Source organism: Cottoperca gobio, chromosome 3 (assembly GCF_900634415.1).
Source record: "Cottoperca gobio chromosome 3, fCotGob3.1, whole genome shotgun sequence".
Lineage (NCBI taxonomy): Eukaryota > Metazoa > Chordata > Actinopteri > Perciformes > Bovichtidae > Cottoperca > Cottoperca gobio.
In genome coordinates this window covers 12,895,394-12,920,009 of record NC_041357.1, presented here as the reverse complement: position 1 = coordinate 12,920,009, position 24,616 = coordinate 12,895,394, and the positions used below count along the sequence as shown (strand labels likewise).

Below are 24,616 nucleotides of genomic sequence, written 5' to 3'. Positions count from 1 at the left end.
TGTTTGTTTATTTTGTATATATTTATTGCATTTTATTTTCTGGACGCAGGGTGACGCCAGAGCGCCAGAGAAAGTGTTAAATGTACTTAATTGTTGGACGACTATGACTATCACCTTGCTTGTTTTTCAAATATTACTTGCATATATTACATATGTATTATAATTAGTATAGCTATTGTTGTTGTAAATAAATAAAATAGGAACATTACAAAAACATAGAGGTTAACACTAAAGGGATTAGCATACAGACTATGGTAATGATTCAACAGTCTGTTTAGATTCATAGCAGGTATAAGAGGAAATAATAAAATAAAACCTTTTTAAAAAAGGTACCAAAAGATGAAAGCTTTCCAAAATTTCGCATTTAGTTAGTGTATACATTAAAAGTGTGTGTTATTTTAATAATTTAAATGTACTATACTAATTCATGTTGGTTATTAAGTTGTGGTAATGGAAATATATTTGTATATATATTTCAGTAGGAATAATTCAAAAGTATTGTTCTAGATTTAGGTGTACAGTATTACAATAACGTATATATTAACATAATCTATGACTTAATTCTGCAAGTATAGAAAAGTATAATAGTTTTTTTACTTTGTAAATGTATGTTTATAATAACTAAATGTGGGAAGCGGAAATCAGCTTCAACTATTCACCGCCTCTTCTCGCTGAGGAAAAGGTTTTGGTTGGCCATCTTCTTTTAACGCCGCATGGATTTTGTAAACATTAGTCGGTCATATCAGCACCGTTAACGCTGATAGCATTTTAGTCACCATTCACTAGTGCCACCCATTAACTGGTATGTAATGTTAGAGTTTTTGTTCAAAAGTATTTATTGCAACTAGCTTTTAAGAATGAAGTTGTAGCTAACAGCTATTAGCATGTAGCCCAGCTAAAGTTTACAGTTAAGGCACTAGCTTTACTCCTGTGTATGTGTGTCTGTCACTGTGATGAAGAAGTAACGTCATATGCTTGCCTTTCTTTGTTTTACTGGCAGTGGGGTGCTGGTGGGCAGTAATGTCTCTGAGGCTGCTGTCAGTGGATCCATCAGACCAGGGCTCTCAGAGATGCAGGATGGGTCCAGGCTTGATGTCAGCGCTGGGTCTGAGTCTGGGCTCCCCGCTGCTGGTGTCTGTTCCCGGGGGAAGCTGCCTGTGCACTGCCTGGCCCCGGCCTGACCTAGCAGAGGGCTTCCTGCAGATGGACCTGAAATGTTCCTCTCTCAGCCTGATCTCTCACCCACCCACTCATCTCAACCTGGACCCTGGCAAGCTCACACCTGTGCCCTGCCCCAAACTGAAAGGTGTAAAGATAACTTTGGTGGTCCAGAGTGTTGACTTTAAAAAACATACACCTCCTCGACTTGTTCACGAGCTTGTGAAAGACATGTTGAGAGGTGTGTTTGTCCACAATAAGTATGTGATAAACCTGGAGGATTTTGATGTAGACATTAGATATGTTGTTATTGAAAGCATCAATCCGGACTCTGCCAGTTCTGGATTCATCACCTCAAAAACTGGTGTGGAGATAGCTGGCATCCAGACGGTCCGGCATTACAGGAGTCAGCTGCAGGACCAGCAAACAGTCCCACTGGGGGGTCTGGAGGAGGTCAGCATATATTTACTTTGCATTGACATCATTGGTATTCAGTGTAATTCCCACTATGTGTCATAGTGTACATTTTTATTTTACTGTACTGTAGGTGAGTGCCTCCCTGAGAGAGATGCTGCAGCTGCCCCTGCTCTATCCAGGCTCACTGAGCTCTCTCGGTGTGTCGTGTCCCAGAGGTGTACTCCTGGTGGGGCCTCCGGGTGTGGGCAAGACCCTGCTGGTCCGCAGAGTGGTGGGGGAGGTGGGAGCCAGTCTGGTGGTGGTCAGAGGGCCTGAGGTAAAAAATAATATTAATATTTTCCTCCCACACATTTTTAAATTAAAGAATCGTTGCTCCATTGAAAATACTTCTTTCTCAAGCCAAAAAGGCAAATATCAAAGCGTTCTATTATTAATAATGTCACATTGTATATTTTTTGCATTATATGCATCAAGGAGTTGTACCAGAGACCTGTTGATGTTGTATATTTGGGGTGATAGACACTGGGACACTGTTATTTCACACTGAAAATAAACTACTACTTACTTCTTTAAAAAAACAAAAAAATACAGCCTATTATTATTATTATTATTATTATTATTATTATTATTATTATTAATAGTAATTGTGAATAATGATTTCAGGTGGTGGGATCACGGCCGGGTGAAAGTGAGGAGAAGTTGCGAGCTGTGTTTGAGCGGGCTCGATATGCAGCTGAAGAGGGTCCGTGTGTGCTGTTCTTAGATGAGTTAGACTCTCTGTGTCCGAGGAGGACCGGCTCGTCTGCACCGGAGAACCGCCTGGTTGCTCAGCTCCTCACTCTGATGGACGGGATGAACCAGTCTGATCGCTTCCTCATCGTCGGAGCCACCAACCGGCCGGACAGCTTAGACCCAGCGCTGCGCAGGCCTGGAAGATTTGACAGAGAGGTGCTGATGATGAAATACATGCACCCAAAATGTATTAATAAATGTAAATAAATCTTTGAGGCTCTAAATTTGTACGTCTTTCCTTCAGGTTATCATTGGAGCTCCCACCCTGCAGCAGAGAAAAGCCATCTTGTCCGTTCTGTGTGCGAGGATGCCCGTGTGTCCAAGTGTGGACATGGCAGAGCTCGCACAGAGAACTACAGGCTATGTAGGAGCAGACCTCAGCGCCCTGTGCAGAGAGGCTGCCATGCACGCTATACGGGAAAACTCAAAGGTATTTTATAATTCATTTATTTTTACTTCAATCTTTATTTTGTCAGGGAGTCTCATTGAGAATTAAAATGTATTTTGCAAGTGAGACCTGCCAACAAGGAACATTCACAAGAACACAAACAACAAAACAGAAACAACTAAACTACAATAACAAGGAATTAAAAAGTTCAATAATCATAAAACCAGTTGTGCCAACATTGGTGCGTACATGAAGGATATCTAAGGTTAAGTGGTCACGAGATCGTGTACTGTAGTTAATAGATTTAAACGAGAGAAGAGATGTGACGTAGTTTGGAAGCTTCAACAGTCGAGCTTTATAAATGAATAACATGAGATCGCTATTTCTTCTCGACTGTAATGAGGTCCATCCAACCGTTTGATACAGAAAACAATGATGCAGGCATCAAGCATCGTATTCTGAAAAAGGAAAACATTGGACGGCCGTTCACACAGTATGTCTGAAATGTGTCTCGAATGACTTATTATGACATATTTTGCTGCTTCACTCATATTTACAGCTTTACAGCTAAAGAAGAGTATTAAGGTGGCTATTTGGCAAACCAACATGTGTATGCTTATTAAAAGTACGGTCTGAGTTGTGTAAGTTGGCCAGGCATTCTTTAAAAACAAAGATGCACTTGCGTTCCATATATGGACACGTGTATCTGATAAACCTCAAACCTGACACATAACCCTTTTGAAAGTAAAAATAGAAATAGAATAACTTTTCTTGTTATCTGTAGAGTTCAGGAGAGCAGGCGGTTGGTATGAAGCACTTCCAGGAAGCCCTGAAGGCGGTGCGTCCCTCCTGCCTGCGGAGCAGCCTGGGCAGGACAGAGTTGCCTCCACTGTCATGGGATCAGATAGGAGGCCTGGATGAGGTCAAACTCAAACTAAGACAGGTAGATGGGTGGCAGTGCTTGAATTATACAACGTAAAATACAAAGACTTTGTCTACTGAGAAATCCCTATCATTGGAATTAAATACTCATATTTTCCCTCCCCCTGTCCTCTCTTATGTCTGAACATTAAAGAGTATTGAATGGCCGATGTTATACCCAGAGGCGTTTGTTCGTCTGGGTCTGTGTCAGCCCCGCGGCGTGCTGCTCTACGGACCTCCAGGATGTGCAAAAACGACCCTCGTCAAGGCTGCAGCCAGCTCATCTCACTGTGCCTTCCTGTCTGTCAGTGGGGCTGACCTCTACTCTCCCTATGTCGGAGACTCAGAGAAGGCTTTAGCGCAGGTACTTTCTTTTCACACTCTGTAATAACACCAGCTGTGTTTGTATCCTCCTTTTTCACCCATAAACACCTGCACCTGTCTGCCCACACACAGCTGTTTCGCGAGGCCCGGGCCTGTGCTCCCTGTATCCTGTTCCTTGATGAAATTGACTCTCTGATTGGCTCGCGGTCAAACAGTCAGACACCGAACAGCGTACAGACACGCCTCCTGTCTGTGCTCCTGAATGAGATGGATGGAATTGGCTTGAAGACACTGGACAGGAGCGGGACGGAGAAGATCCTCCAGGCGGAGGGAGTGGAGGAGAGTCGCACACAGAAACAGGTCAGATATTATGGAGGCTATCACTCCTCCTTCTAATGCTTCAACGCACAATACATACGTTTCTGCCACGAGGGGTCTCTGAATCAAAACAATAACGAAAGACAGAGTTTGGTGGCTACCATTGCCATCATTGCAGTCAGCTTCTCCCGGTTAGGATTCTTTTAAATTGGAAATGCTACATATTATACTGAAACACTACATCTGCTCAGTATGAGGTGATTCTGTCAACACTTTATGCTATCATTTTCTTTTTTTCTCTTTGACAGCTGGACTGCCAGGAAGTATGCAACAAAGATGTGATGGTTGTAGCCGCCACAAACAGACCTGACTGCTTAGACAGTGCCCTCCTCAGACCTGGCAGACTGGACCACATCATCTATGTTCCTCCACCTGACCAGCAGGTAAGTTATTTGTCTAAAGGGGAATAAAAAGTGATAGTACAACATATTTTTACACATTTAAAAGATGGCAACCATGCCTCTTTGTATCAATGCATCTTTAATTAACTTATACATTTTTTAAACCTTTGTATATTACCCGTGTGTCCAGGCTCGTCTTTGCATCCTGAAGATGTGTACAAAGTCGATGCCAGTGGCTGCTGATGTGTGTCTGGAGGAGCTGGCCGCAGAGACCGAGCTTTATTCTGGAGCCGACTTGGAAAATCTGTGTAAAGAGGTAAGTTATTTCCTAAAATACATAATGTAATCATCTGGTCATAAGTGCTGACATAGACAAACAGAGTAAGAATGCCTGAAAACTGTTTTTGTTTTCCAGGCTGCTCTGTTGGCGCTGCAAGAGGAGAACATGGAGGCTTCTGCCATCAAACACACGTACTTCCTCCGGTCTCTCAGCAAGATGAGCCCCTCCCTCACTGCCCAGCAGATCCAAACATATCAAAAACCTCCCAGATGATAAACCTCATATGTTTCCTCTGCATTGATACAATTTATTATTACAGAAAAAAATATAAATTGAATATAAATTTGAAATAAAATGAGTAAAACTTCACTTTTGGTGTCTGGAATTTTCTTGTGTGTTTTTTTTTTTGTCACCGACAAGCACGAACAGTCATTGACTTTCAGATTTCAAATGTGGCCATAAGAGGGTGCTGCACACTCAGATTTGTATTGATCACCAGCAAATTAAATACGTTGATGGATTGGACTCCACTTGAGCATTTCAGAGCAGGAAGCTTGGTGTGTCTACGTGCCTTTCCCCTCGTACGACCTCTCATCCAGCCTACATCAGCTGGGCTCACAGGATGCTGCGCTAAAAGACATCAAGGACTTCTCGGCAACAACAGGTGAGATCCTCCACACAGCTGCCTCAATGACATATTGACTTTAATTCACTGAATGGACTCTAAGCCTAATTATTAAGTGGAAATATGATGAATTTCTCTTTTAGGTATATGGGAAATTAGAAAAAATGGTTGGATTTTTCCAAATACTGAGAAAGAAAAAGGAGGTGAGCCGTCTACATTTAATTATGTTAAGTCAAATTTGTATTAGGGGATATTGGATTTGTAGCCCATGTAGGATATTAATATGCATTTTGTGTATGTGTATTTCAGCTGATCCCTCTCATAGGGTTTGTGGCTTTTGCTGCAACAGGAGCCGCCTCGGCTGCTATCTACTTTCTGTTGACTAAACCGGATGTTATGTGAGTGTTAATGTACTTTATTTCTCATTTTGACTGAATTATATTAATTTATTTTATAATATTAAGTGCTTTTTCATACTTTAATCTGATTTATATATCTGCATCTAGTATGTAAGGTGTATGTACGGTGATGCAGCATTTTCATTCACTGTTTTTAGTTTGAATAAGACTAGAAACCCAGAACCATGGGAGAGAGTGGACCCATCAAAACCCCAAAAGGTAATCTCTACCATTCCTAACATTTTAATAAAATATATATATACACATCATTTATAATGTTTAGATGTTTTTAATAAGCCCTTTTTATTCTCATTGGCACATAAGTACAAGCAGGATCATCCAGTTTGCAGCTACAATCTGCTGAGTCACTGAAGAGAAATGTCATATCAGTGGCAGCCTGCTATTGGGCCATCAGATTAAAATTATTATTGCAGCGTGTGGCACACGCTGCAATAATAATGTTGCTTGTCACTTTTAAATTGATGTAACTAACGTGTAATAGGTCAGGTAAAGACTCATTCTTATTTCTGACATGTTGCTGCAGCTCATCACCATCAATCAGCAGTGGAAACCAGTGGAGGAGCTGGAGTATGTGAAGAGCCTCACCAAGTAAAAGAAAAACGTCTGATCAGCTAGAAACATCCACAGACTGAACACCTGCCTGCCTGCACCCCATCAGTCTAACAGAATCCTTTCTGCACAAACTAGGATGCTTTGACACTTAGTGTGCGGAAATGCTTCTGCTCCACTGGTGGGGTTTCACCTGGCTCAGCCCGCGGACGTCCGTCCACAACAGTAGACACTTAGGTAACATACTCAAAAACTCTTACTCTGGGCTAGAGGGCTACATTTACATTAAATAAGCTGTGGTGTTGAGTTGCTCTTGCTGTAGATGTATGATAGTGTCTAAATGTGAAAGACTCAAACTGTTAACTAATATGATAATATTGTACTAATAAATAACGTACTGTACAGTGTCAATACATTATTGTTGTGAACATTTTGAATTTGTTTCATCAAAGTTATAGAAAGCATACACAATTATGCAGGATTATAATCCTGATATTCTTATTCCTTTCTGTGTTAAATAGTAATATCTCCTTTTAGCATCATCGCTCTCCCAAAAAGTGTGTTTGATCTCTAAATGTATAAATTGGTGCCACATCCAATTAATGTAAATACATCGCCATAATAAAGGATAAGGCCGGTGATATTTTTCTTTTTGGCAACAAATCCTTAGAAATGACCAAAACTAACTCATTTACTAACAAGTATTGTCTGTGTAGCCAACGCCTGATCTAGCTTCATGCGCTGTGCCATAGAGCTGCATTAGTCTCCTTAACAGCAGACATTTGGACATTTCTGAGCTCCTTTAAAAAGTAATTTAAAAAGCTAAGTATATTTGTGACTCTTGAGAATTGTTTGCCATTTTTGGTCACACGCTTATTTACTTTCTTGCTGAAAGTCAGATGACATTTGCAACTCTCTAAATATAACACAACCACCAACAGCATGTCTGGTTCATTCTAAAAGTAACAAAAGCCACCTGACAACCTTTAAACCAACCGTAACACCTTATATTGTTTATCTAATCTATTCAAACTGAAATGTAAAAGGAAGTCATTGCACCTGGCTAAGAATTAGTCCTGCACATAACCCCTGTAAAACCATATGTGTTTTACTCTTTGTAAGGATTATACTAACAAGATTTAACGTTAGTTACAAGCTTTACAGCTGTTGGTACTTAGATTTAGTTACCTTTGAACTTAGTCAGGCTGCTTCCCCCATGTCCAGTCTTTACAGTCTTAGACAGTCTGGGGAAGTCATAATGTATTGAGAAGTTGATTTTAGTCGTTTCTATTCTTTCACGTTGTGATTATGTCCAGTGAACATATCATTAAATGGAGATTTTTCACAGCAGACAGATTGAGCACAGGTGTAACTAATAACAGTAACGATGGCTCCTCTCCATTTAGGTGTCCCAGTAAAACATGCTAGCCAACTGGCATGCACAACGCAGTTCCTTGAAAAAGGCATTATTTAGCCAATTGTGATTTTCCTGCTTTGACAGCTCAAATATGGCTTTAAATAAGTGGGTTAAATCTTAACATTCGATAGACAAAATCTCACATCAAGGTCCCACATGATTTTCACCGGCAGACAGTTTGCTAAATTAGTTGTACATGTGTATACGTGTGATTGATTGATATAATTTATTTGATGACCACCAAGCTTTATTTCCTCCAACAATTTCAGAATGTTATGCTGTTTAGCACTTTGAACTTTGAAACTCCATCTAGTAAAACTTGCCTGTTTGTTTGAATGTTGTTTGCAGAAAAGAAAATGGTGAGATGTTGCCAGCTAGGACAGCTGTAAAGCAATTACTGCCATCCAAGCAATAGGCAAATGCACCCATCTGATTAGTTTATGGCTGCGTGGGTATTCAACACTCTCATTGTGTTTTATAATAAGACACAATCCCTCTTGTATCTCAGAAGAGAGCAACAACCCAGCAAACCCTTCCCCTTCTACAATGTCTGACTATATACACAGCTCACTGGACTCTTCAATCTGAAATGATTTCCATGAATTATTAAACAAACAAAGGGTGGGAACGGAGAGACATGTCTATTGTTTCCTGATCTGTTAGACGTGCTCTTTTATCAGGAAACAAGTTCATTATTTGGTTTCACTAACATGCACGTTGGGTTATACAGAATTATGTCAGCATGGGTGTTTCACATTTTCAAACATGTCTTTCTCTTGAGAGAGAGCGAGAGCGAGACACAGAGCGAGACACAGAGAGAGAGCGAGAGCGAGACACAGAGAGAGATACAGAGAGAGATACAGAGAGAGAGGAGGAGGTGGCTTAATTTCATTTATCAAGCCATGAGCAACTGAAAACTTATTTAGGGAAACAATGGCAGAAGAGGAAGGAAGGATATAGTATGCTGGGCTGGAATTGGTGTACGTGACTCGTTCACAGCCATCATGACACCACAGACCATGTGACCTGCAAGTGGAGCAGGTAGTTGCTCACACAGCATGAGGAGTGAGAGATGTAATTGCCGTTTGTTATCTGGTGATGCACTTCAATGCTAGATGAAAACACTTTTAGAAAGTGAACCTGATTAACCTGCATATTGTTTCTTAAACTGGTCCAGACACTGGTGACTGAAGTTGGCTCATTACAGCAGTTTATGGCTTTCTAAGGCAGGGCAGTCAGGTGGGAGCAGTAAACTGCTGCAATACAAACAGAGCAGGAGCCTTTGATTACCTGGAAACTGAGACACTCCCAGTAAAGTCAACTTGTAAATGATGAACCTTTCATTTGTTACATTTGGAATTGTATCCTTTTTTTGTGTGAATTGCCTTTAAGTAGTTAATGTTTCAAATATGTGGTGAATACATACAGTGTGCTCCATTACTCTATTATACTTGCCGTTTATCTTTTGCCAATTTAACACTAGATAATGACTCCTCGGCTTTGACATGTTAAAAAGGACCAATTCACCACATTTCAGCCATTTATTTATGTACTTAATTTTCACAAACATTTTTCTCCATAAGAAAGGCCTTATTCTCCACCAGTGTGCACCCAATAATGCAAAAACAATAAAGCAGTTTCATCGTGTAAAGAACAAGAACAGAAATGTGTGTGAGTGTGTGTTTATGCTACAGTTCAGCCCTTGTGTTCATTTAAGGGGTTAAATGGAGTGTAACGCAAACGATGTGTACGCATGTTCTCTTATCAGTCATTGTGAAAGGACACCATCTAGTGTTAAAAAGTGATAGCAACATATCGAGTGTGCAGTCAGCTACATCTTCCTAAACAGCTCAAACTTTTTAATTCACATTAATATGTATTAAATTGTGCAGAATAATCATTCCCTAACATAAAGTTGTTCAGAAATGCGATACTGAGAGGCAAGCAAAAGATTAAATACTTTATTATAAACATAAACAGTGATCCAGTTCCTGATTTCCCTTCATGATTAATATCAGAAGAGAGGAAAGGTTTACCAGAAAACCCCCCCCCACAGCTTCTCAACACTTGATGGAGAAAACACTTTAAACATTATTGGCAAATTTCAACTCACGCCTCCCTGAAAACACAGCAACTCTGAAATACTTCACAAACCTGTCTGCGTTACGATACTGTCAGTTAGTGAATTGAATAAAGCCGAGTATAGAGTTTGAGGCTGAACCATAACACTGCAGCATTTACCGTTTTTCAAAGTCAGTCACACTTTGATTGTCAGTTGCGTGCTCGTCTAAAATGAACTAAGAGACATGCTAGAATAAAATGTCAGTGTTGAAAGTGTTGGTCAGTACAGACTGCTCTAAGGTTTTTTAAATCTGCCTTAGAACAGACATTGGCTGCAGAATATTAATGATGAAGTACTTGATGAGGTGTAATGTCTGCTAAAGGAACACAGTTATTATCAAATCACAATGAGGGACCTTTTCGTTTGCTGACATCCTCAGTAAATTATTAACATTTTAGTATACAGTCCTCACACCCAGTAACAAAAAGTAAAATGTACAGCTGATGACAAAAAACATCTGTTGCGATAATTCAAAACAGTAAAATACAAAAAAAAAAGTTACGAGTTGGAATAGGCTTTAATGGTGAATTAAGAGCAAGTTTCTCTAAGCATTCAAACTCCACTCTGAAAGCTTTGCTAGCATAAGAGCAGATGGTCCCTGGAGCCAGTAGTGATCCAGAAATTGGAAATGTGCGTCTCCTGTTGTTCCACTGACTGTCCTTTGGCACCAGTCTTTTTATTTGCATCAACATACCGTTTACTGTGTCTCCTGCCGTGGCGCTGAGCTGTGACAGCGGTGCGACATCTAGGCTCTCTGTGTAACATTACTCTCTGCCGTCTGGCTCCATGAAATGCACGGTGGAAGTCATCGTTACCACGAGTCTCTCTCTTTAGGCGCTGGGCTGCAGGCAGTGTGTACAACTGCGTACCGGCCTCAGCCTGTGTGTCTGCACCTGCACTGTGCACCTGCTGAGACCGTAGGTATGAAGCAGCAGGTGGCGCGCCTTCGCCTGGACGTCCTCCCAGTTGCTGGCACTAGAGGGTGCTGTGAACACAAAGGCATTTGAGTGTGATTGAAACAAGTTACACGCATGTCCCAACTGCTACATCTCCAAAGCAGACAATTCAACATGTCATAGCAAGAAAAACACAGGTGTAATTAATCAAATGACTAACGACTGCATATCATTTAAGTGATCCAGTTTAAGGGCACTCTAAATTAACTGAGCCTTCGTTAATGTCATTAGTTACACCTGTGCTATCAAAGAGCACAGTCTGCTGAGAAAAAGGTGTATTCCCGTCTACATACTAATTCTATACTAATTGTCTTATTACATTGTTTTTATCCCAGTAAGTATACAAAAATAAATCAACATACTTAATCATTTTATACAAACAAGTATTGACACGATACGAGCGCTGATCACTGCCGAAGAAATAACATGTGTTTTTGTTTTCTCTTTGAGTGTATGCAATTTTGACACCTTTCCGGTGTAAACAACCAACATTCACGATACCTGCTGAATAAATAAAGTTTAGAGTTTAAGTTTAAAGTTTGTTTCACATCTCTAATCCCAAACATACAGTCACAATTAGGTCTGTACTTCCTGTGACTGACTCAGAAAGGTCACAGCAGAAGGTTAGATTGACATGTCACATGCAGGGTCACACTGCTGCTGCTATTACTGTTGTTTCCTGTAAGTGACACGAGTTGCATGTGCAGAACTGCTTTGAAAATGACTAAACAGCTTCCTCTTGAGAAGAATGTGGAACCTGTCAAACGTGATTATGATTAAGCTGTAAAACATTTCCAGCCAGTGCCTCACACCTGAATACAGAAGCAAATACCACGGACTAACATCTTTCTATATACTACATTTTCACAATGTTTTTACATTTTGTGATACAACACCTCAAAACAATAAATGATTGCCTTTCTGTCACTAATCTAAACACACTAATCTACGCATACAGTGATAATAAAAATCACTGTTTTACATGAACATGAACGATGAAAGGATAAACGGTCAGAACAGCCACTCCAGTTTCTTGAAAGATAAAAAGCAAACTGAAGTTGAAAACTGCAACATGATGCTACATTTGGCAGAAACAAGTCTCAGCACATCATCCCTACCGTGAAGCGCGATCGTGGCAGAATAACTCAAATAAAGGTCAAAAGCCAAATACAAGCAAATTCCAGAGAAGACCTTGCAGCAGAAAGATAAAGACCGTAGGCAAATATCTCTGCTCTGACAGGTCACTGACATTTGACGTACTGCCAAATCTACACCGAAAACAATCTAAATCAAAAGTGGTCAAGCCAACAGAGGCTAAGCCAGAACACTGACATGTATTCCTCTGTGAGTATCTGTGGAAAGACTTGAAGGTGGACGTCCCTGCATATTCTTTATTTAACGTGACTGAGTTTGAGAAAATCTTGCAAACAAATGACGTGCCAAAATGAGGACACACCAGGCCGACCATGTCCATCAAACCTTACGGCTGCAATCACTGCCAATGGCATTTACAACAAGTCTTGGATTGGTTGTTTGAATATGTATTTAAATTACATTTACGCATAACATTTTCAGGAAATAGGTGGTTTACTTTATTAGAGCGGATGACAGAGAAATTATCTGCAAGTATTTTGATCATTGTTGAGTCATTTTAAGTATAAATATTCAAAGATCTTGAGGATTTGCTGCTTTTCTTTGTCTTATACGATGGATAATTGACAAGCTATTTGGGCTTCAGTAACTTTTTCCCCACTATCTTCTGACATTTTATAGACCAAACGATTAATCCATTCATAAATGATAGGATGTGACAGATAATAAAACAAAACTATTATATTGTTATATTCTGCTTTAGGGCTGAAACATAAGTGTTGAATATGTTCTATACGCACATCTACTTAAACCTTAATGGGATTTCAAAACCGACAAAGTAAGAAATGTGTCATGTGGATAGAGAAGTCATAATAAATCAACAAGCATTGAACACTGAACAACCGCTTTTAGTGTGAAAACTAAGAAAGCAAATGTAAATAAGGGCTGCCATAGTTGACTATTAATTCACAGTAAAGTACGGTATGTATAAATACAACCCTTTAAATCCCTCTTTCTCTTATTGGCTGTACTGATGTTATGTAGCTACTCACTGAGCTGCAGATGCACTAGTGCTGCAGTCTTGTCAGCTGTCAGCGCCCAGACATTCAGCTCATCCACTGATTGCACGTCCTCCAGCTTCAGAAGGTCCTCTTTGATTCTCCGAGTGTCCAAATGCCGGGGAACACCTGACACAGCAGAATAAAATCAACACCTTAATGCACCTACACCACTCTAAATACTCAACAACATAATCTGACGGGACTCTGGCAGTAAGGCCAAAGACTTACCCTCCAGCACGATGACTATAGTGTCTCGTATGATGCGGAATGTGGTGAAGAGAACCAGAACGGAGAAGATGTAGGTGCAGATGGGGTCTGCCAACTTAAACTCCGGCTGTGAAGTCAGAGACGAACAGCAGATCAGTTATAATCCAATGCTAAAATGAATGCATGCATTTGGTGATAACCTTATTGCATGCTCAACCATCCCTGGAGTTAATCTCAATCTAAGAGTTGAATTTAAATCTAGGGGCCATCAATTAAAAGTCAACAATTACACAGAAATACATCACTGAAAAATCAATGTCTGCATGGCACAAATTCACTTGTTCAACAAGGTACCTTATTGTTTTACCGAAATACTCATTTGAGTTTTTGAAAATAACTCAAATGAGTATTTCGGTAGTTACAATTGAATATTTATTTCAGTCATTTAAACGGTTCCTAAACAATAGTTCTACAAAGTAGCATTAAAAGTAAACCGCGTTAATTGATAACATTCATGGCAAACCTCTCTCCAAGAAAACAGGGTACCTTGAAGCGGACAATGTAGGCAGCTATGAGCACCCCGACACTCTGGACGAGGTCTCCCAGAGCGTGGATGAAGGCAGCTCTTACAGCCAGGCTGCCCTGCTGCCTCTGCTGCTGGCCCGACCCAGCTGACTGTGAACTGGATGCGGCTGCAGAGCCGTGAGAGTGACCATGGCCGTGAGAGTGACCATGGCCGTGAGAGTGGAGGTGACCACCTTGGTTTAACAAGAAACCCATTCTGTAAGACACAAGACAACAAAGAAAGAGGGATTTATTTTAAGCATTGATGGAACATATATTTTATCCCATCAATTATGGTCAAACATTACACACCGAGGATCATCCGCTTGACTAGTGACTTGCTATGACTTACAACTGAGACAGTACTTTGGACCAAACTGGTAAGTTTCTGCTGACACGCATTCAGCGTCGCCATGTCGTTGCACTTCAGTTCTTTTTTTGGAAAAGACTCACTTTTTGCTCTAAAAGCAGTAATGTACATGTGCTATAAATACATATTTACTTACATGAGGTTAACAGCCACCCCAACAGCTGCAGTGATGAGCATCACATCTCCATCTATGTCGAACTCTTGGTGTACCGTCCTCTGAACCGCCTCAAAGAGCAGAATGGCCGTCAGGATGTAGATGAGCACCACACTGAGGACTGCCGATACCACCTCTAGGTCAGGAAATCACAGTCAGTTGTGTATACAAAGCATAGTGATAACAACAAAACACAGACACTGGGAGAAACCCTCATAACAAAACTGGTTAGCTTAAATATAGGTGGCAAAAGCTGCTTACTAATATCTAGTTGTGTAGGAAACAGTACTAAACATGCCCAATATATTGGTGTGATATATTAGGCAGATTTAAGAATCTAATCAATCAATCTGAATTATCCAATCTGTTAAAATGTTATAATTACCAGCTATTTTTACCCTTAAGCAATATGAAGATGTAGCTCAGTCTCGACGCTACGTGCCGTCTCTGTCTCCTACAGGGATCCAGTTTGAACCCTGTCCTGTTGTCCAGTTGTATTAAATATATTGTCTCTTTAGAGTGCGACTGTTCATTTAAATTTAAGTGGACAATACTGTTTTATAATCCACTGAGAAATTATTCCACTTCAAAACTCTGGAAGACGCCCTAATTAATCTCAATTTAGTCCTTGATGAAAATTAAAAAAATATCCATGCTATTCTCCAGAACCAGAGATATAGAAACAATAATTTACAAAGCACATCTCCAATCTGACCGAGAGAAGGGTACACTCAACATCATTACATTTACAACAGTATCACATAGAAAACCCTCATGGTTAACTACCAGAACCGGCTTCCTGTGACGTGTAGAAAGAGGATGTGAAGCACTTTCTCTTTCAGTGTTGTAGAGATGTTGCCTCTGAACTTAATTCACCATTCTGTCCTTACGATGATGACAGGTACATTTTGTATGGCAAACTTTGTTGTCAAGCATTTATTTATTTACAAAGCCCTAGTTGGACAGTTGGCATCTTATATTTGCTGCTCTGGCACATTTAAAAGCCGCTGCAGTAACCTATTGATGTATCAGGAACAGCGTGATGTAGCAAAGACTGCTTTTAATGTTAGTGCAGCAGCATCATGGAATAATCTGCAACGTCATCTAAAAATGAAAACACTTGTACCTCTCTGTAACTTCAAGGTTATTCAATTACCATCCTTTACAGTACAATTTAAGTGTATTGCGGACAGTTGTAAACCGTGTTGTGTTGAGCAATAAATCAGGACAGACTTTGCCCCAAACACCACGGTAACACTCCGATAGGGAAACACTAGTGGAAACTAGACAGAGGTATTGTAATGATAAATAGTCGTATTGGTAACAGCCAAAGTGACCTGAAGTTATCCGATATTTGTAGAAGTCAATAATCTGCATCTCTATTTAAAATAAAATTTTAAGTACTGGAATTGGCTAAACACACATTTTCTTTGTTCAAGACCAACCATATCTGTTTGTCTCACAAAGGGAGTGAAGAGAAAGGGGAAGTGAAAAGGTTTCTGAGATCAAAGACTTACCGAGACGATGCAGGCCAAAGGTGAATCTACTTGTGGGTGGTTTGGTGGAGAGCCAGAGGGCCAGCAGAGAAAACAAAATGCCCACCACGTCTGTTAGCATGTGCACAGCGTCAGTCATAATGGCCAAGCTGTTTGAAAAGTACCCACCTGAAAGTAAAAGACAAAGACAATTGAAATGACATCTGCTGAGATCTTTCTAAGATATTTGTGGATGCACAGATTTTGAGATACAAAATGCAAGTTGAGATGGGCGTTGGCTCCATGCAGATATGAGTGCATGGTTAGATTTCTAGGTATGCTGTGGCAGATGCTCTTTTGAGCCACAGCGCTGTTTGGATGATTCACTTGTTAGATAATAATTGAATTTAAAAGTAGTTACAAAATAGTATAGGATCTAATGTCACCCTCGAAGAATGAAATCTAATTTCAGAAATGGTGAAAATTGCTATCAGCTAAAACGTAATAAAACAAGCTTTGTTGCACTGTAAACACTGACTCATAAAGAAAACAAAAACCAGTGTTTCCCCTACTGCACCCCGCCAACGGAGCCCAGCGCCCTGCCTGAAATTCAAGGTGTTTTCTTTTCTTCTCAAATTAAAAAAAAAATATATTTTTTTTTTAATTCACAACTCACTTTTCACATTGACAGGTCTCTTTTATTAAATAAACTAAACGCTTATGCTATTGATCTCATTTATGTGCACGTTTCAGCTTGTACTGTCTACTTTGCGCATTCACATTCTCTCCTTCGCTCCGTTTTGCGAAGGGCGGGGCTTCGCAGCTCACACACACACACACACGTGCGCACACACACACACGTGCGCACACACCTACAGAGTGGAAGAAAGGAGAGGGGCGAACTAAGTAGAAACCGCGCCACACACGCACGCAATCTCTTAAAGGTTTTAACCAGAAACTGTATGATCCAAAATAAATCGGAGATTATTCAACACAAGCAAGTCAGCAGGAAAGGCTTTGTGAGTTCCTACACCAGAGGTTGAAATGATGGTTGGACATATAATCAATCAGAGGCCTCCTGCTTCTTTTCACCTAGACTGACAGAAACCTCAGAAACTAATCTTGATGTAGAGCTGGGAGATACAGGTGATGGCTTTGATAATATGAACATCTGAAAAGTCGATTATTCAATCCTATAGAGTCCTGAAATAGAATAAAGCTCATTTGTTTTTTTTGTGGAGAAAGGTGATGATTCAACTATGATAAATTCAGCCAAATAAAAAATAAAAATATTCTTGATTTTCTCCAGAGATATTTAGGCATCCAGATTGTTTTGTTTTCGTTGTACGCCCAGTTGTATCTTAAGAGTTCAATTTCCACCACTGCAATGCAGGTGAATAAAATGTGATTTATGGTGCTCAACACATGTGAATGCAGCCGGTGTGAAATAGCACCGCTGCGCCATTTTCCAAGGTTAATGTTTTATGAGGTTAGCGGAGGTATTGTTTCAGGAACTGTAGCCTTCTAAACCCACTTTACAGGGTTCATTAGAGTTCATTTTCTCAATTGAATTGACTGTTGATAAGTGATAAGAATCACTGTCTCTCCCTGTTTGATTCTTTGTAAGGTATTGGCATTACTCAGTTGGGTTTATCTGAACAGCCATGTCCAGATAAGCACATTGCTAAACTCAGGGCCCTTGTGTTCCCAGCTGAGTTTAAAATGATTTTTCATTTGTTTATTTCCTCCTGTCTTGACCACTGAAGTTCTTTTCACCAGCCTTAGCGAGACACCTACAAGTGGTCCAAAATACTGTTGCCAAGCTTTTGACCAAGTGCTCAATAGGTCTCATGCGTCTCCCATATGATGGCTACCCATCAAATTTAGAATCAAGTTCATTAGTCTTGTAATTTCTTTAGAGCGTTTCCAGCCTATATTAAAGAGCACTGCAGTCCCGACATGAGGTTGTAGCTCCTAAACTTTGGAACTCTTTCACATTATTTCACAAACTTTTAAAAAGCAGATCAAGACCCATTTGTTTCGACTTCCTGTTTTGTTTTTTAGTGTCTTTTATGTTTTCAGCTTGACGCCTGCAGTTCTTGACTGTTGTTTTGTTGTTACTTGCCATTTTGGTCTGTTGTTGTGAAGCACTGCTATTGAAAGGGGCTGTATTAAAAAAGTTGTTGTTATTTGTATTATTAATATTATCTTCAAAGACAGTTTGTCCTCCATCTCTGTGTGACAGGTTGGTCATAAAGTTCTCTGTGATATCCAGCAGTATTCAAAATAATGATGTAGTGTGAGGTTCACTCTGCACATGCTTACCTATAATTTCCCCAGTCATGAAAAGGAAATACAACAAAGCTGCCATGACAAGCCTCTTCATCACTCTCTTTTGTTTGATGCTCTCCCTCTTCTTGGTGCAGTTATCACAGGGGTCCATGTTTAACCCCGGGCTGCCGAGGCTGGAAGAGGAGCCTAGCAGAGAGTCATCATCATCCGCCGACACCACCAGCGTGTTCACCGCCACCCCGTTGGACGGAGCTCCGGCAGAGTAGTCGGACATCTCCCCGGAGACCACCACCTTCAGCTTGTTGAATTTGGGGGTCTCATCCTCCACCAGCTCGTCGGAGAAGTCAAAGGGCTCCGTGTCGCTCAGGTCCCAGTCCCTCCGCTCTCTCCTGAATGCGGATCGCACCTTGCTGAAGAGCCTCCCACCTGACATCTTTATTAACAATTAGGTGTATCCCGGTGATCGGTCTGTCGGTTACTGTCCTTACAATGTAATCATTCACATTTTTGTAGGTTGAAATCTTGCATTTCTACTCCATTTAAGCACCTGGAGGAGACAAAGAAATGTTACCAGAGAGCATCGTTTCACTTCAGTACAGCTCAGCAATTATAACTCAAGACCCCAATATCCCCAGAGTATTCATGTAAAGTATGTTAAAGATCCGTCCTCACATTCCCCTGATAATTCTCATAAACTGTGAATCCTCTTAAAAAATTGTCTTGGCTAAACAGTAACAAGCTAGCTAGTAAACGTTAGCTATCTTGTCAAGTCAGTTCTCGACACACAGACAACACTTGTAATGTAGTAGTTTGTTAAGAACTATGAGCCGCACTTACCTATTAGATGTACTTTACAGCTGTACAAACTTAGCGTGTTTTGAAATTATAAACTGTCATAGTAATACTGGTGTAAACATCACAGTCGTAACACTAACCTCCTCCGCACCAGCAAGTTTGGTTTCGCCCACAGTCACGTGATGACGCAAGAGTCACATGACGTTTTTGTCCAGACGCATCAACAAATCCAAAACATCTTTGCTGTTGTCTCTCTTGTTTTTGGTCGAAATAACGCAACTCATCACACCAACAGTTACTGTTAGACAAACAGTCAAACAGGTAAGACGTTGTTGACTGAGGTGAATGTTCACAGATTGTCTGGTTACGAATGTGTTACGTTATGAAGCAGCTCAGCAAGCTAGCTCACATTCTTCCTCTGCGGATAGATCCTCGATGTTCCGCTAAACTAACGGATCATTTCCTCTTTTTAGGTTGTAAAATTAACAGAGTCGTTAAATATGGAGGTGGATGAGATGAAAGATGAAGGACCTCCACACAGTCAAGGTGTGTATGTACATGTGTATGTGTGCGCGCGCGCGTGTGTGAGAGAGAGAGTGTGTGCTGTGTTGTGCAGCAGCAGAGACTGAGATATCCTGTCCTATAGTCCATACTTGTATTTGTTGTATTGTATCGACGTGTAACTTTTCTGTGTTCGTGGCCAGGTCACCATTGAAAAGAGATTTGATGTCAATTGTTTTTATCTGGTTAAATAAATACACACTGTTGGCTCAGCCCAGCTCCAACAGTGGAACATGCACTTCCCATAATGCAAGGCAAAAACATATTTGGATATGCTGTGTTCATGTCATATTAGAATTATTTCAATTAATAGTTTCTGACTTGTAAATAGTGTTAATTTCAACATCAAGTCATGATTAGGACTAAACGTTTTTCTCTGGAAGCTCTGATATATTCAACTTGACGTTTAATAATACAGAAGTGCCTGAAAACCAAACAAACACGAACCCGCCCCATTAGCCAAGGTGTTATTGTCATTGCACAGTTGTTTTTAACCCTAACACGACCAACTCTGCAATCATATCTTGAGGTGTCTAAGGACATGAACGCTCAAAAGTCATTAACATAGGAATCTTTCTCATCTCCTATATGACATGAATTAGACCCTCCTTCACTTGTAAATGCCCAAATGTTTCAAACTTCACACTCTTAATTTGTCTCAAAAGTTCTCCAAACCAGATTTGATATAATCTGTTTGCACAAACTGGGTAAATTACTAAACTAAACCCACCTTTTATGAAATAATCAGCATATTAATGCTTACAGAAAGAGTAAATTATAAAATAGAATAAAAGAAAAGAAAAAAGTTACAGGCGCAATCACAGAAAGTTAGAGGATGGTTAAACAGCTACGGAGTTAGAGGTATACCTTTTTTTGATTTTTAGGTGATTTATTAGATTATTTCACAAGGTTGTTGCATTATCAGTAAGAGCAGTCGTACATAATTTCTAGGACAGAATTCCTGAAGCAGTTGATTAGGCTAGAGTTTCAGAGCAGCGACAACAACATACAAGATTAGATGAGATATAAAATGGCCAAAATCACTTTTGCAGACAAGTCAACGCTGCAATTTTCAGCAAATTATCTTAAGTACTGTTCATAAACAAATTGCTTGCAGGGCAAAACTAATAATATTTCATGTTAATTGTATCTGCATTGTTGTTTTGGTGAAACATAAATGAATATGGGATGGACTGCACAATGTCTTCAGTACCGTGACCTCACTCTAGATCACTGAAAACAATTCAACTTTACATCTCAAGTATCAGCATTCAGACTAAAAAAGGTGAAAGTTAGCTTGTCGGGTTTCAAGCATTACAGTAATACGTTTTACTAAATTAAATTGCACTCAGACCACCAGAAAGGAGTAATAATTGGTTGATTGATTGATTGAAGCGACTTGTTTTAAACAATGCTAAATACTTTGTATTTCATAGAGCTCCAGTTGGCACAGGAGGGATCACTGAGTCTGGAGAGCTCAGCCGCTGTAGAGAACGTGTTTGTGGATAAGAAAGCTGTGGACAAACTCACAGAGGGATTACTCTCTCACTACCTACCAGATCTACAGAACTCTAAAGGAGCCCTGCAAGAGCTCACGTGAGTATTGATGACTCACAACACTTGATAGGTACTGCCATCCTTTTTAAATACTCTTTTTAAATACTCTTCATCAGTGAAAAGTGTGATGACATAATTGTCACCACAAATGTTTAAGGCAAGGGGTTGGGCAAGATCAGGAACATGTTAATACCCGCCCTGGCAGAGAAAGTTTATTCTGGTTTTCTTCCAACTAAAGACTTTAGTGACAAGTTTTCCCCTAACAGGATGAAATGGTGCAGATTAGTTCAGTCTAACTCAGTAACTTGTCTTTTCAATATTGAGAATGGTCCCATGTATCCCAGGGTAAAGGAAGAAACTCAGACATTTCTATGACTTGATTTGTACATAGAAAGAAATGTAAAACATCTTTCAAAACATGAAACCTGAGACAATTATGTGGTTCACATAGTGTCATGCACAGAACATTGTGCAGTAAACAACTAGGTGGCACAGGTAGTCATTCTTCAAACTGGATGGATGGGTTGCTTGTTGCTTTAATGCTGGTAGTGCTGAGTGTACAATATTAAGCCATGTACAATTCTTTAAACATTGTCTGAATTATTAGATTATGTAAATATGTTCTAACTATTGACTGTCTGAAGTTTTGGGTTTTGAATATTCAGTAGATGTTCTTTACAAATAAGCAATGTTTTGGTGAAAAAGTGACTTTTATTTCTTCCTCTTTGTTTCTGTCCTGATCCAGACAGAATCAGGTGATATTGTTAGACACACTGGACCAAGAAGTCACCAAGTTCAGAGAATGTAATGCCTTACTGGACCTCAATTCACTGGTATTTGTTTGGACTGAATTATAATCGTTGACAAACTTATTTTTGTCTGTATTCTTTCCTAGCCAGAAGGAATGATCTTTCTAATTCAGTTTGTTGTCTTTAGTTTACAGAGGCGAAAGTTTACCACAATAAACTGGTGAACGTAAGGAAAGAGATGATTATGCTCCACGAAAAAACAACTAAATTAAAGGTACCTCTTTTTAACATGAGCTAGCAAATTGTTGACGCCAAGCTTAAAGATAAGATACAATTTGTACACTGATTAAATGTTGACTGTTGTTTTCTCTCAGAAAAGAGCTTTGAAGCTGCAGCAGCAGAAGCAGAAGGACGCGCTGGAGAAGGAACAGCAACGTGAGAAGGAGCTCGAGAGAGAAAGGCAGCTTATTGCCAAACCTGCGAAAAGAACTTAGGATCTCGAAGTGTGTCTGCTGTATGAATGGATTGTACAGGTGCTTTTGCATGCCTTAGCCTATTTATTACATATCAACTATATGTTACATGACTGCTGAACATTTTCCAAAGTAGATTTCTTTTTTAAATATAATTTCTTGGCCTTTTGGGCCTGTATCTGACCGAATACAGTGAGGGCAGAGAGGATAGATGAGATGCAGCTAAAACTCCAACCAGGGACGCTGTGGTCGCCTCATATGAGTATTTGACCTCTAGTAACCCAACGCCCATTCCCCATCCAAGCAGCCATTGTTTCCACTCATTTTGGTATTGTACTAAAATCTACTTGAGACGTGCTTGATACATGTGATCCATCACGCTGAATATTATGTCTACTTTATCATTGTCCGACTTAATGATGATGATGCAGTGATGCAGTGAAACATGTCACTCATGTGACATGTTTGCTCTGAATTACTGCCAATACCACAGTTTAGAAGAGTAGATATGATTTTTACAATGCTTTATTGCCTATCTCAAGCATGTTCAATTTTAGACCATTTTAAGTGGAACTGTGGTGTTGGAAAGCAAGTCCAGGTTTACCACCTGAAATACTTTTGGTGGACAGCTTCTGCAAATAAATGGTTTTAAATAGGAATAAGATTGGCTGTTAACATATTCTTAGTTTGTCTTCGTTTCCAACAGTATTACAGAAAAGACTGTAAAAGTCGTTCTCGGTATTTCTGCAATTAATTTTTTTACAAACATGGTTGACATAAGGATGTGAGTTGTTATCTGGTAACTTGACCGTTGTTTATTCACATGTATGTCACAACCATCTTTATACCTGCACTGCAGTAAGACATTAGATTGTTTTATTTGAAAGTGTGAAACCATCTTCATTGAAAGTAAATGAGAAAAATCCATTAAAAAATCTTTAAGACTAATAAGAGTAGAGGGACATGCTTTGGGAAATGGTTCACTTAATAGACAGTGTATGTGAATATTGGTAAATGGGCTAAAACGTGCAGAAAGTCTGGTATGAGCCTTTATGTCGGACATTGCCAAAATCTCCACAGACCAAAGACATGGACTAAATCATCAAATGCTGGTACTTCCCACTATCACAAAGCCGAGCACTTCCCAGAAAGTGAAACAAATTACTCAGACACTTTTGCGGCCACCAGACAATGACCAGGAGGAGAATCAATGTGTTTTCTGTCTTTTGTTAAAGATAAAGTGTTAATATATGTTGTTTATGGGCCTCATGCCATGTTAGTGTTGAATGTTATAAAACAGGTATGTTGTTTCAATAGGTCTGCACTAAACCAAACTGACTGTATTTCTGGGGTCCAGATGATATGATAATAGATGATAATATGTATCAAACTTCGCCCCCACAATATACCACATCTGTACATTTGTTTAACTGACCTTGCAAGAGGCTTCTAAGCACTACTGACGCTTGGAACTCCACTGTTTGTACAATTCATTATAAAATCAACACAAACTGGTTTGTTGTAAAGTGTCTTACTTTTTTTTTTTTTTCGATTAATTAATCACAGAAAAAATAACGCGACAAAAATGTTAACGCAGATTAATCGCGCTCCTAGATGCGCCTGACTTTTACTCCGACAGCGCCTCGCACGGAGCTCCCACAGCACGGACAGCCCCCTCCGTCGCACAGAGCTCTCAGCACATATTGATATATGCGATGAATTAATCACAAAGTTTGTAATTATTTTTTTTAATCGCTTGACACCCCTATTTTTGTGTGTGTATGTGTGTGTGTGTGTGTGTAGACCCTAGGTTTGTGTGATTATGGATTAATCTGATTATTTCTCAAATAATTGTTTTGTCTACAAATAGTGAAAAATGTCCACCCCGGAGTCTTTTACATGTCTTGTTTTGTCCAAAAGATATTCAGTTTAATATGTATAAAACAGAAGAAATATTTGAGAGGCTGAATAGTTGGCGATTACATTTCTGTCTAATCTTTGCAGCTCAGGTATAAACTTCTTTTTTTCTTGCCCACATGTACAATGATTGACTATATGAACTGTATTAAGCATCTCTGTCCACCAGGTGTCAGAAGAGACCAGTATTATTTTCACCAGATCTCGAGCTATTACATTACAGTTCATTTAACTGACGCTTTTGTCCAAAGCGACTTACAAA

At 39.8% G+C, this 24,616-nt stretch overlaps 4 protein-coding genes and 1 long non-coding RNA gene across 8 annotated transcripts; 3 read left to right on the top strand and 2 right to left on the bottom strand.

Moving 5' to 3' along the window:
• Nucleotides 1–661: 661 nt before the first annotated feature.
• On the top strand, nucleotides 662–5,368 carry afg2b (AFG2 AAA ATPase homolog B). Of its 2 annotated transcripts, XM_029458952.1 has the most exons (11): nucleotides 662–802; nucleotides 1,001–1,611; nucleotides 1,706–1,891; nucleotides 2,239–2,523; nucleotides 2,612–2,797; nucleotides 3,540–3,698; nucleotides 3,831–4,040; nucleotides 4,133–4,360; nucleotides 4,627–4,761; nucleotides 4,910–5,035; nucleotides 5,135–5,272. In XM_029458952.1, the coding sequence occupies exons 2-11, from the start codon at nucleotides 1,021–1,023 to the stop codon at nucleotides 5,270–5,272; spliced, it is 2,244 nt and encodes a 747-aa protein (XP_029314812.1). In that variant the 5' UTR covers nucleotides 662–802; nucleotides 1,001–1,020. The 2 variants fall into 2 exon arrangements, with proteins under 2 accessions (XP_029314812.1, XP_029314821.1); XM_029458961.1 differs by lacking the exon at nucleotides 662–802 and having other exon boundaries at nucleotides 1,021–1,611; nucleotides 5,135–5,368.
• Nucleotides 2,530–7,914, bottom strand: LOC115026306 (uncharacterized). Of its 2 annotated transcripts, XR_003834284.1 has the most exons (4): nucleotides 7,781–7,914; nucleotides 4,898–5,023; nucleotides 4,685–4,774; nucleotides 2,530–3,644 (listed from the first exon to the last, which is right to left on the bottom strand). It is a non-coding gene; the product is annotated as an uncharacterized LOC115026306 (long non-coding RNA). The 2 variants fall into 2 exon arrangements; XR_003834285.1 differs by lacking the exon at nucleotides 2,530–3,644 and having other exon boundaries at nucleotides 4,642–4,774.
• coxfa4l3 (cytochrome c oxidase associated subunit FA4L3) lies at nucleotides 5,518–7,231 on the top strand. Its single transcript, XM_029459056.1, has 5 exons — nucleotides 5,518–5,663; nucleotides 5,768–5,827; nucleotides 5,934–6,022; nucleotides 6,181–6,241; nucleotides 6,567–7,231. Exons 2-5 carry the CDS (start codon nucleotides 5,789–5,791, stop codon nucleotides 6,633–6,635), a joined length of 258 nt encoding a protein of 85 aa, XP_029314916.1. The 5' UTR covers nucleotides 5,518–5,663; nucleotides 5,768–5,788; the 3' UTR covers nucleotides 6,636–7,231.
• A 1,622-nt stretch (nucleotides 7,915–9,536) lies between the features above and the next one.
• Nucleotides 9,537–19,395, bottom strand: slc30a4 (solute carrier family 30 member 4). 2 transcript variants are annotated; one of them, XM_029458984.1, is made up of 8 exons: nucleotides 19,238–19,395; nucleotides 18,336–18,849; nucleotides 16,053–16,199; nucleotides 14,518–14,671; nucleotides 13,994–14,228; nucleotides 13,469–13,574; nucleotides 13,232–13,366; nucleotides 9,537–11,116 (listed from the first exon to the last, which is right to left on the bottom strand). In XM_029458984.1, the coding sequence occupies exons 2-8, from the start codon at nucleotides 18,733–18,735 to the stop codon at nucleotides 10,962–10,964; spliced, it is 1,332 nt and encodes a 443-aa protein (XP_029314844.1). In that variant the 5' UTR covers nucleotides 18,736–18,849; nucleotides 19,238–19,395; the 3' UTR covers nucleotides 9,537–10,961. The 2 variants fall into 2 exon arrangements, with proteins under 2 accessions (XP_029314844.1, XP_029314834.1); XM_029458974.1 differs by having other exon boundaries at nucleotides 19,140–19,286.
• bloc1s6 (biogenesis of lysosomal organelles complex-1, subunit 6, pallidin) lies at nucleotides 19,260–23,952 on the top strand. The gene is made up of 6 exons (XM_029459034.1): nucleotides 19,260–19,418; nucleotides 19,571–19,643; nucleotides 21,095–21,254; nucleotides 21,961–22,048; nucleotides 22,152–22,238; nucleotides 22,339–23,952. Exons 1-6 carry the CDS (start codon nucleotides 19,296–19,298, stop codon nucleotides 22,456–22,458), a joined length of 651 nt encoding a protein of 216 aa, XP_029314894.1. The 5' UTR covers nucleotides 19,260–19,295; the 3' UTR covers nucleotides 22,459–23,952.
• The last annotated feature ends 664 nt before the right edge of the window (nucleotides 23,953–24,616 follow it).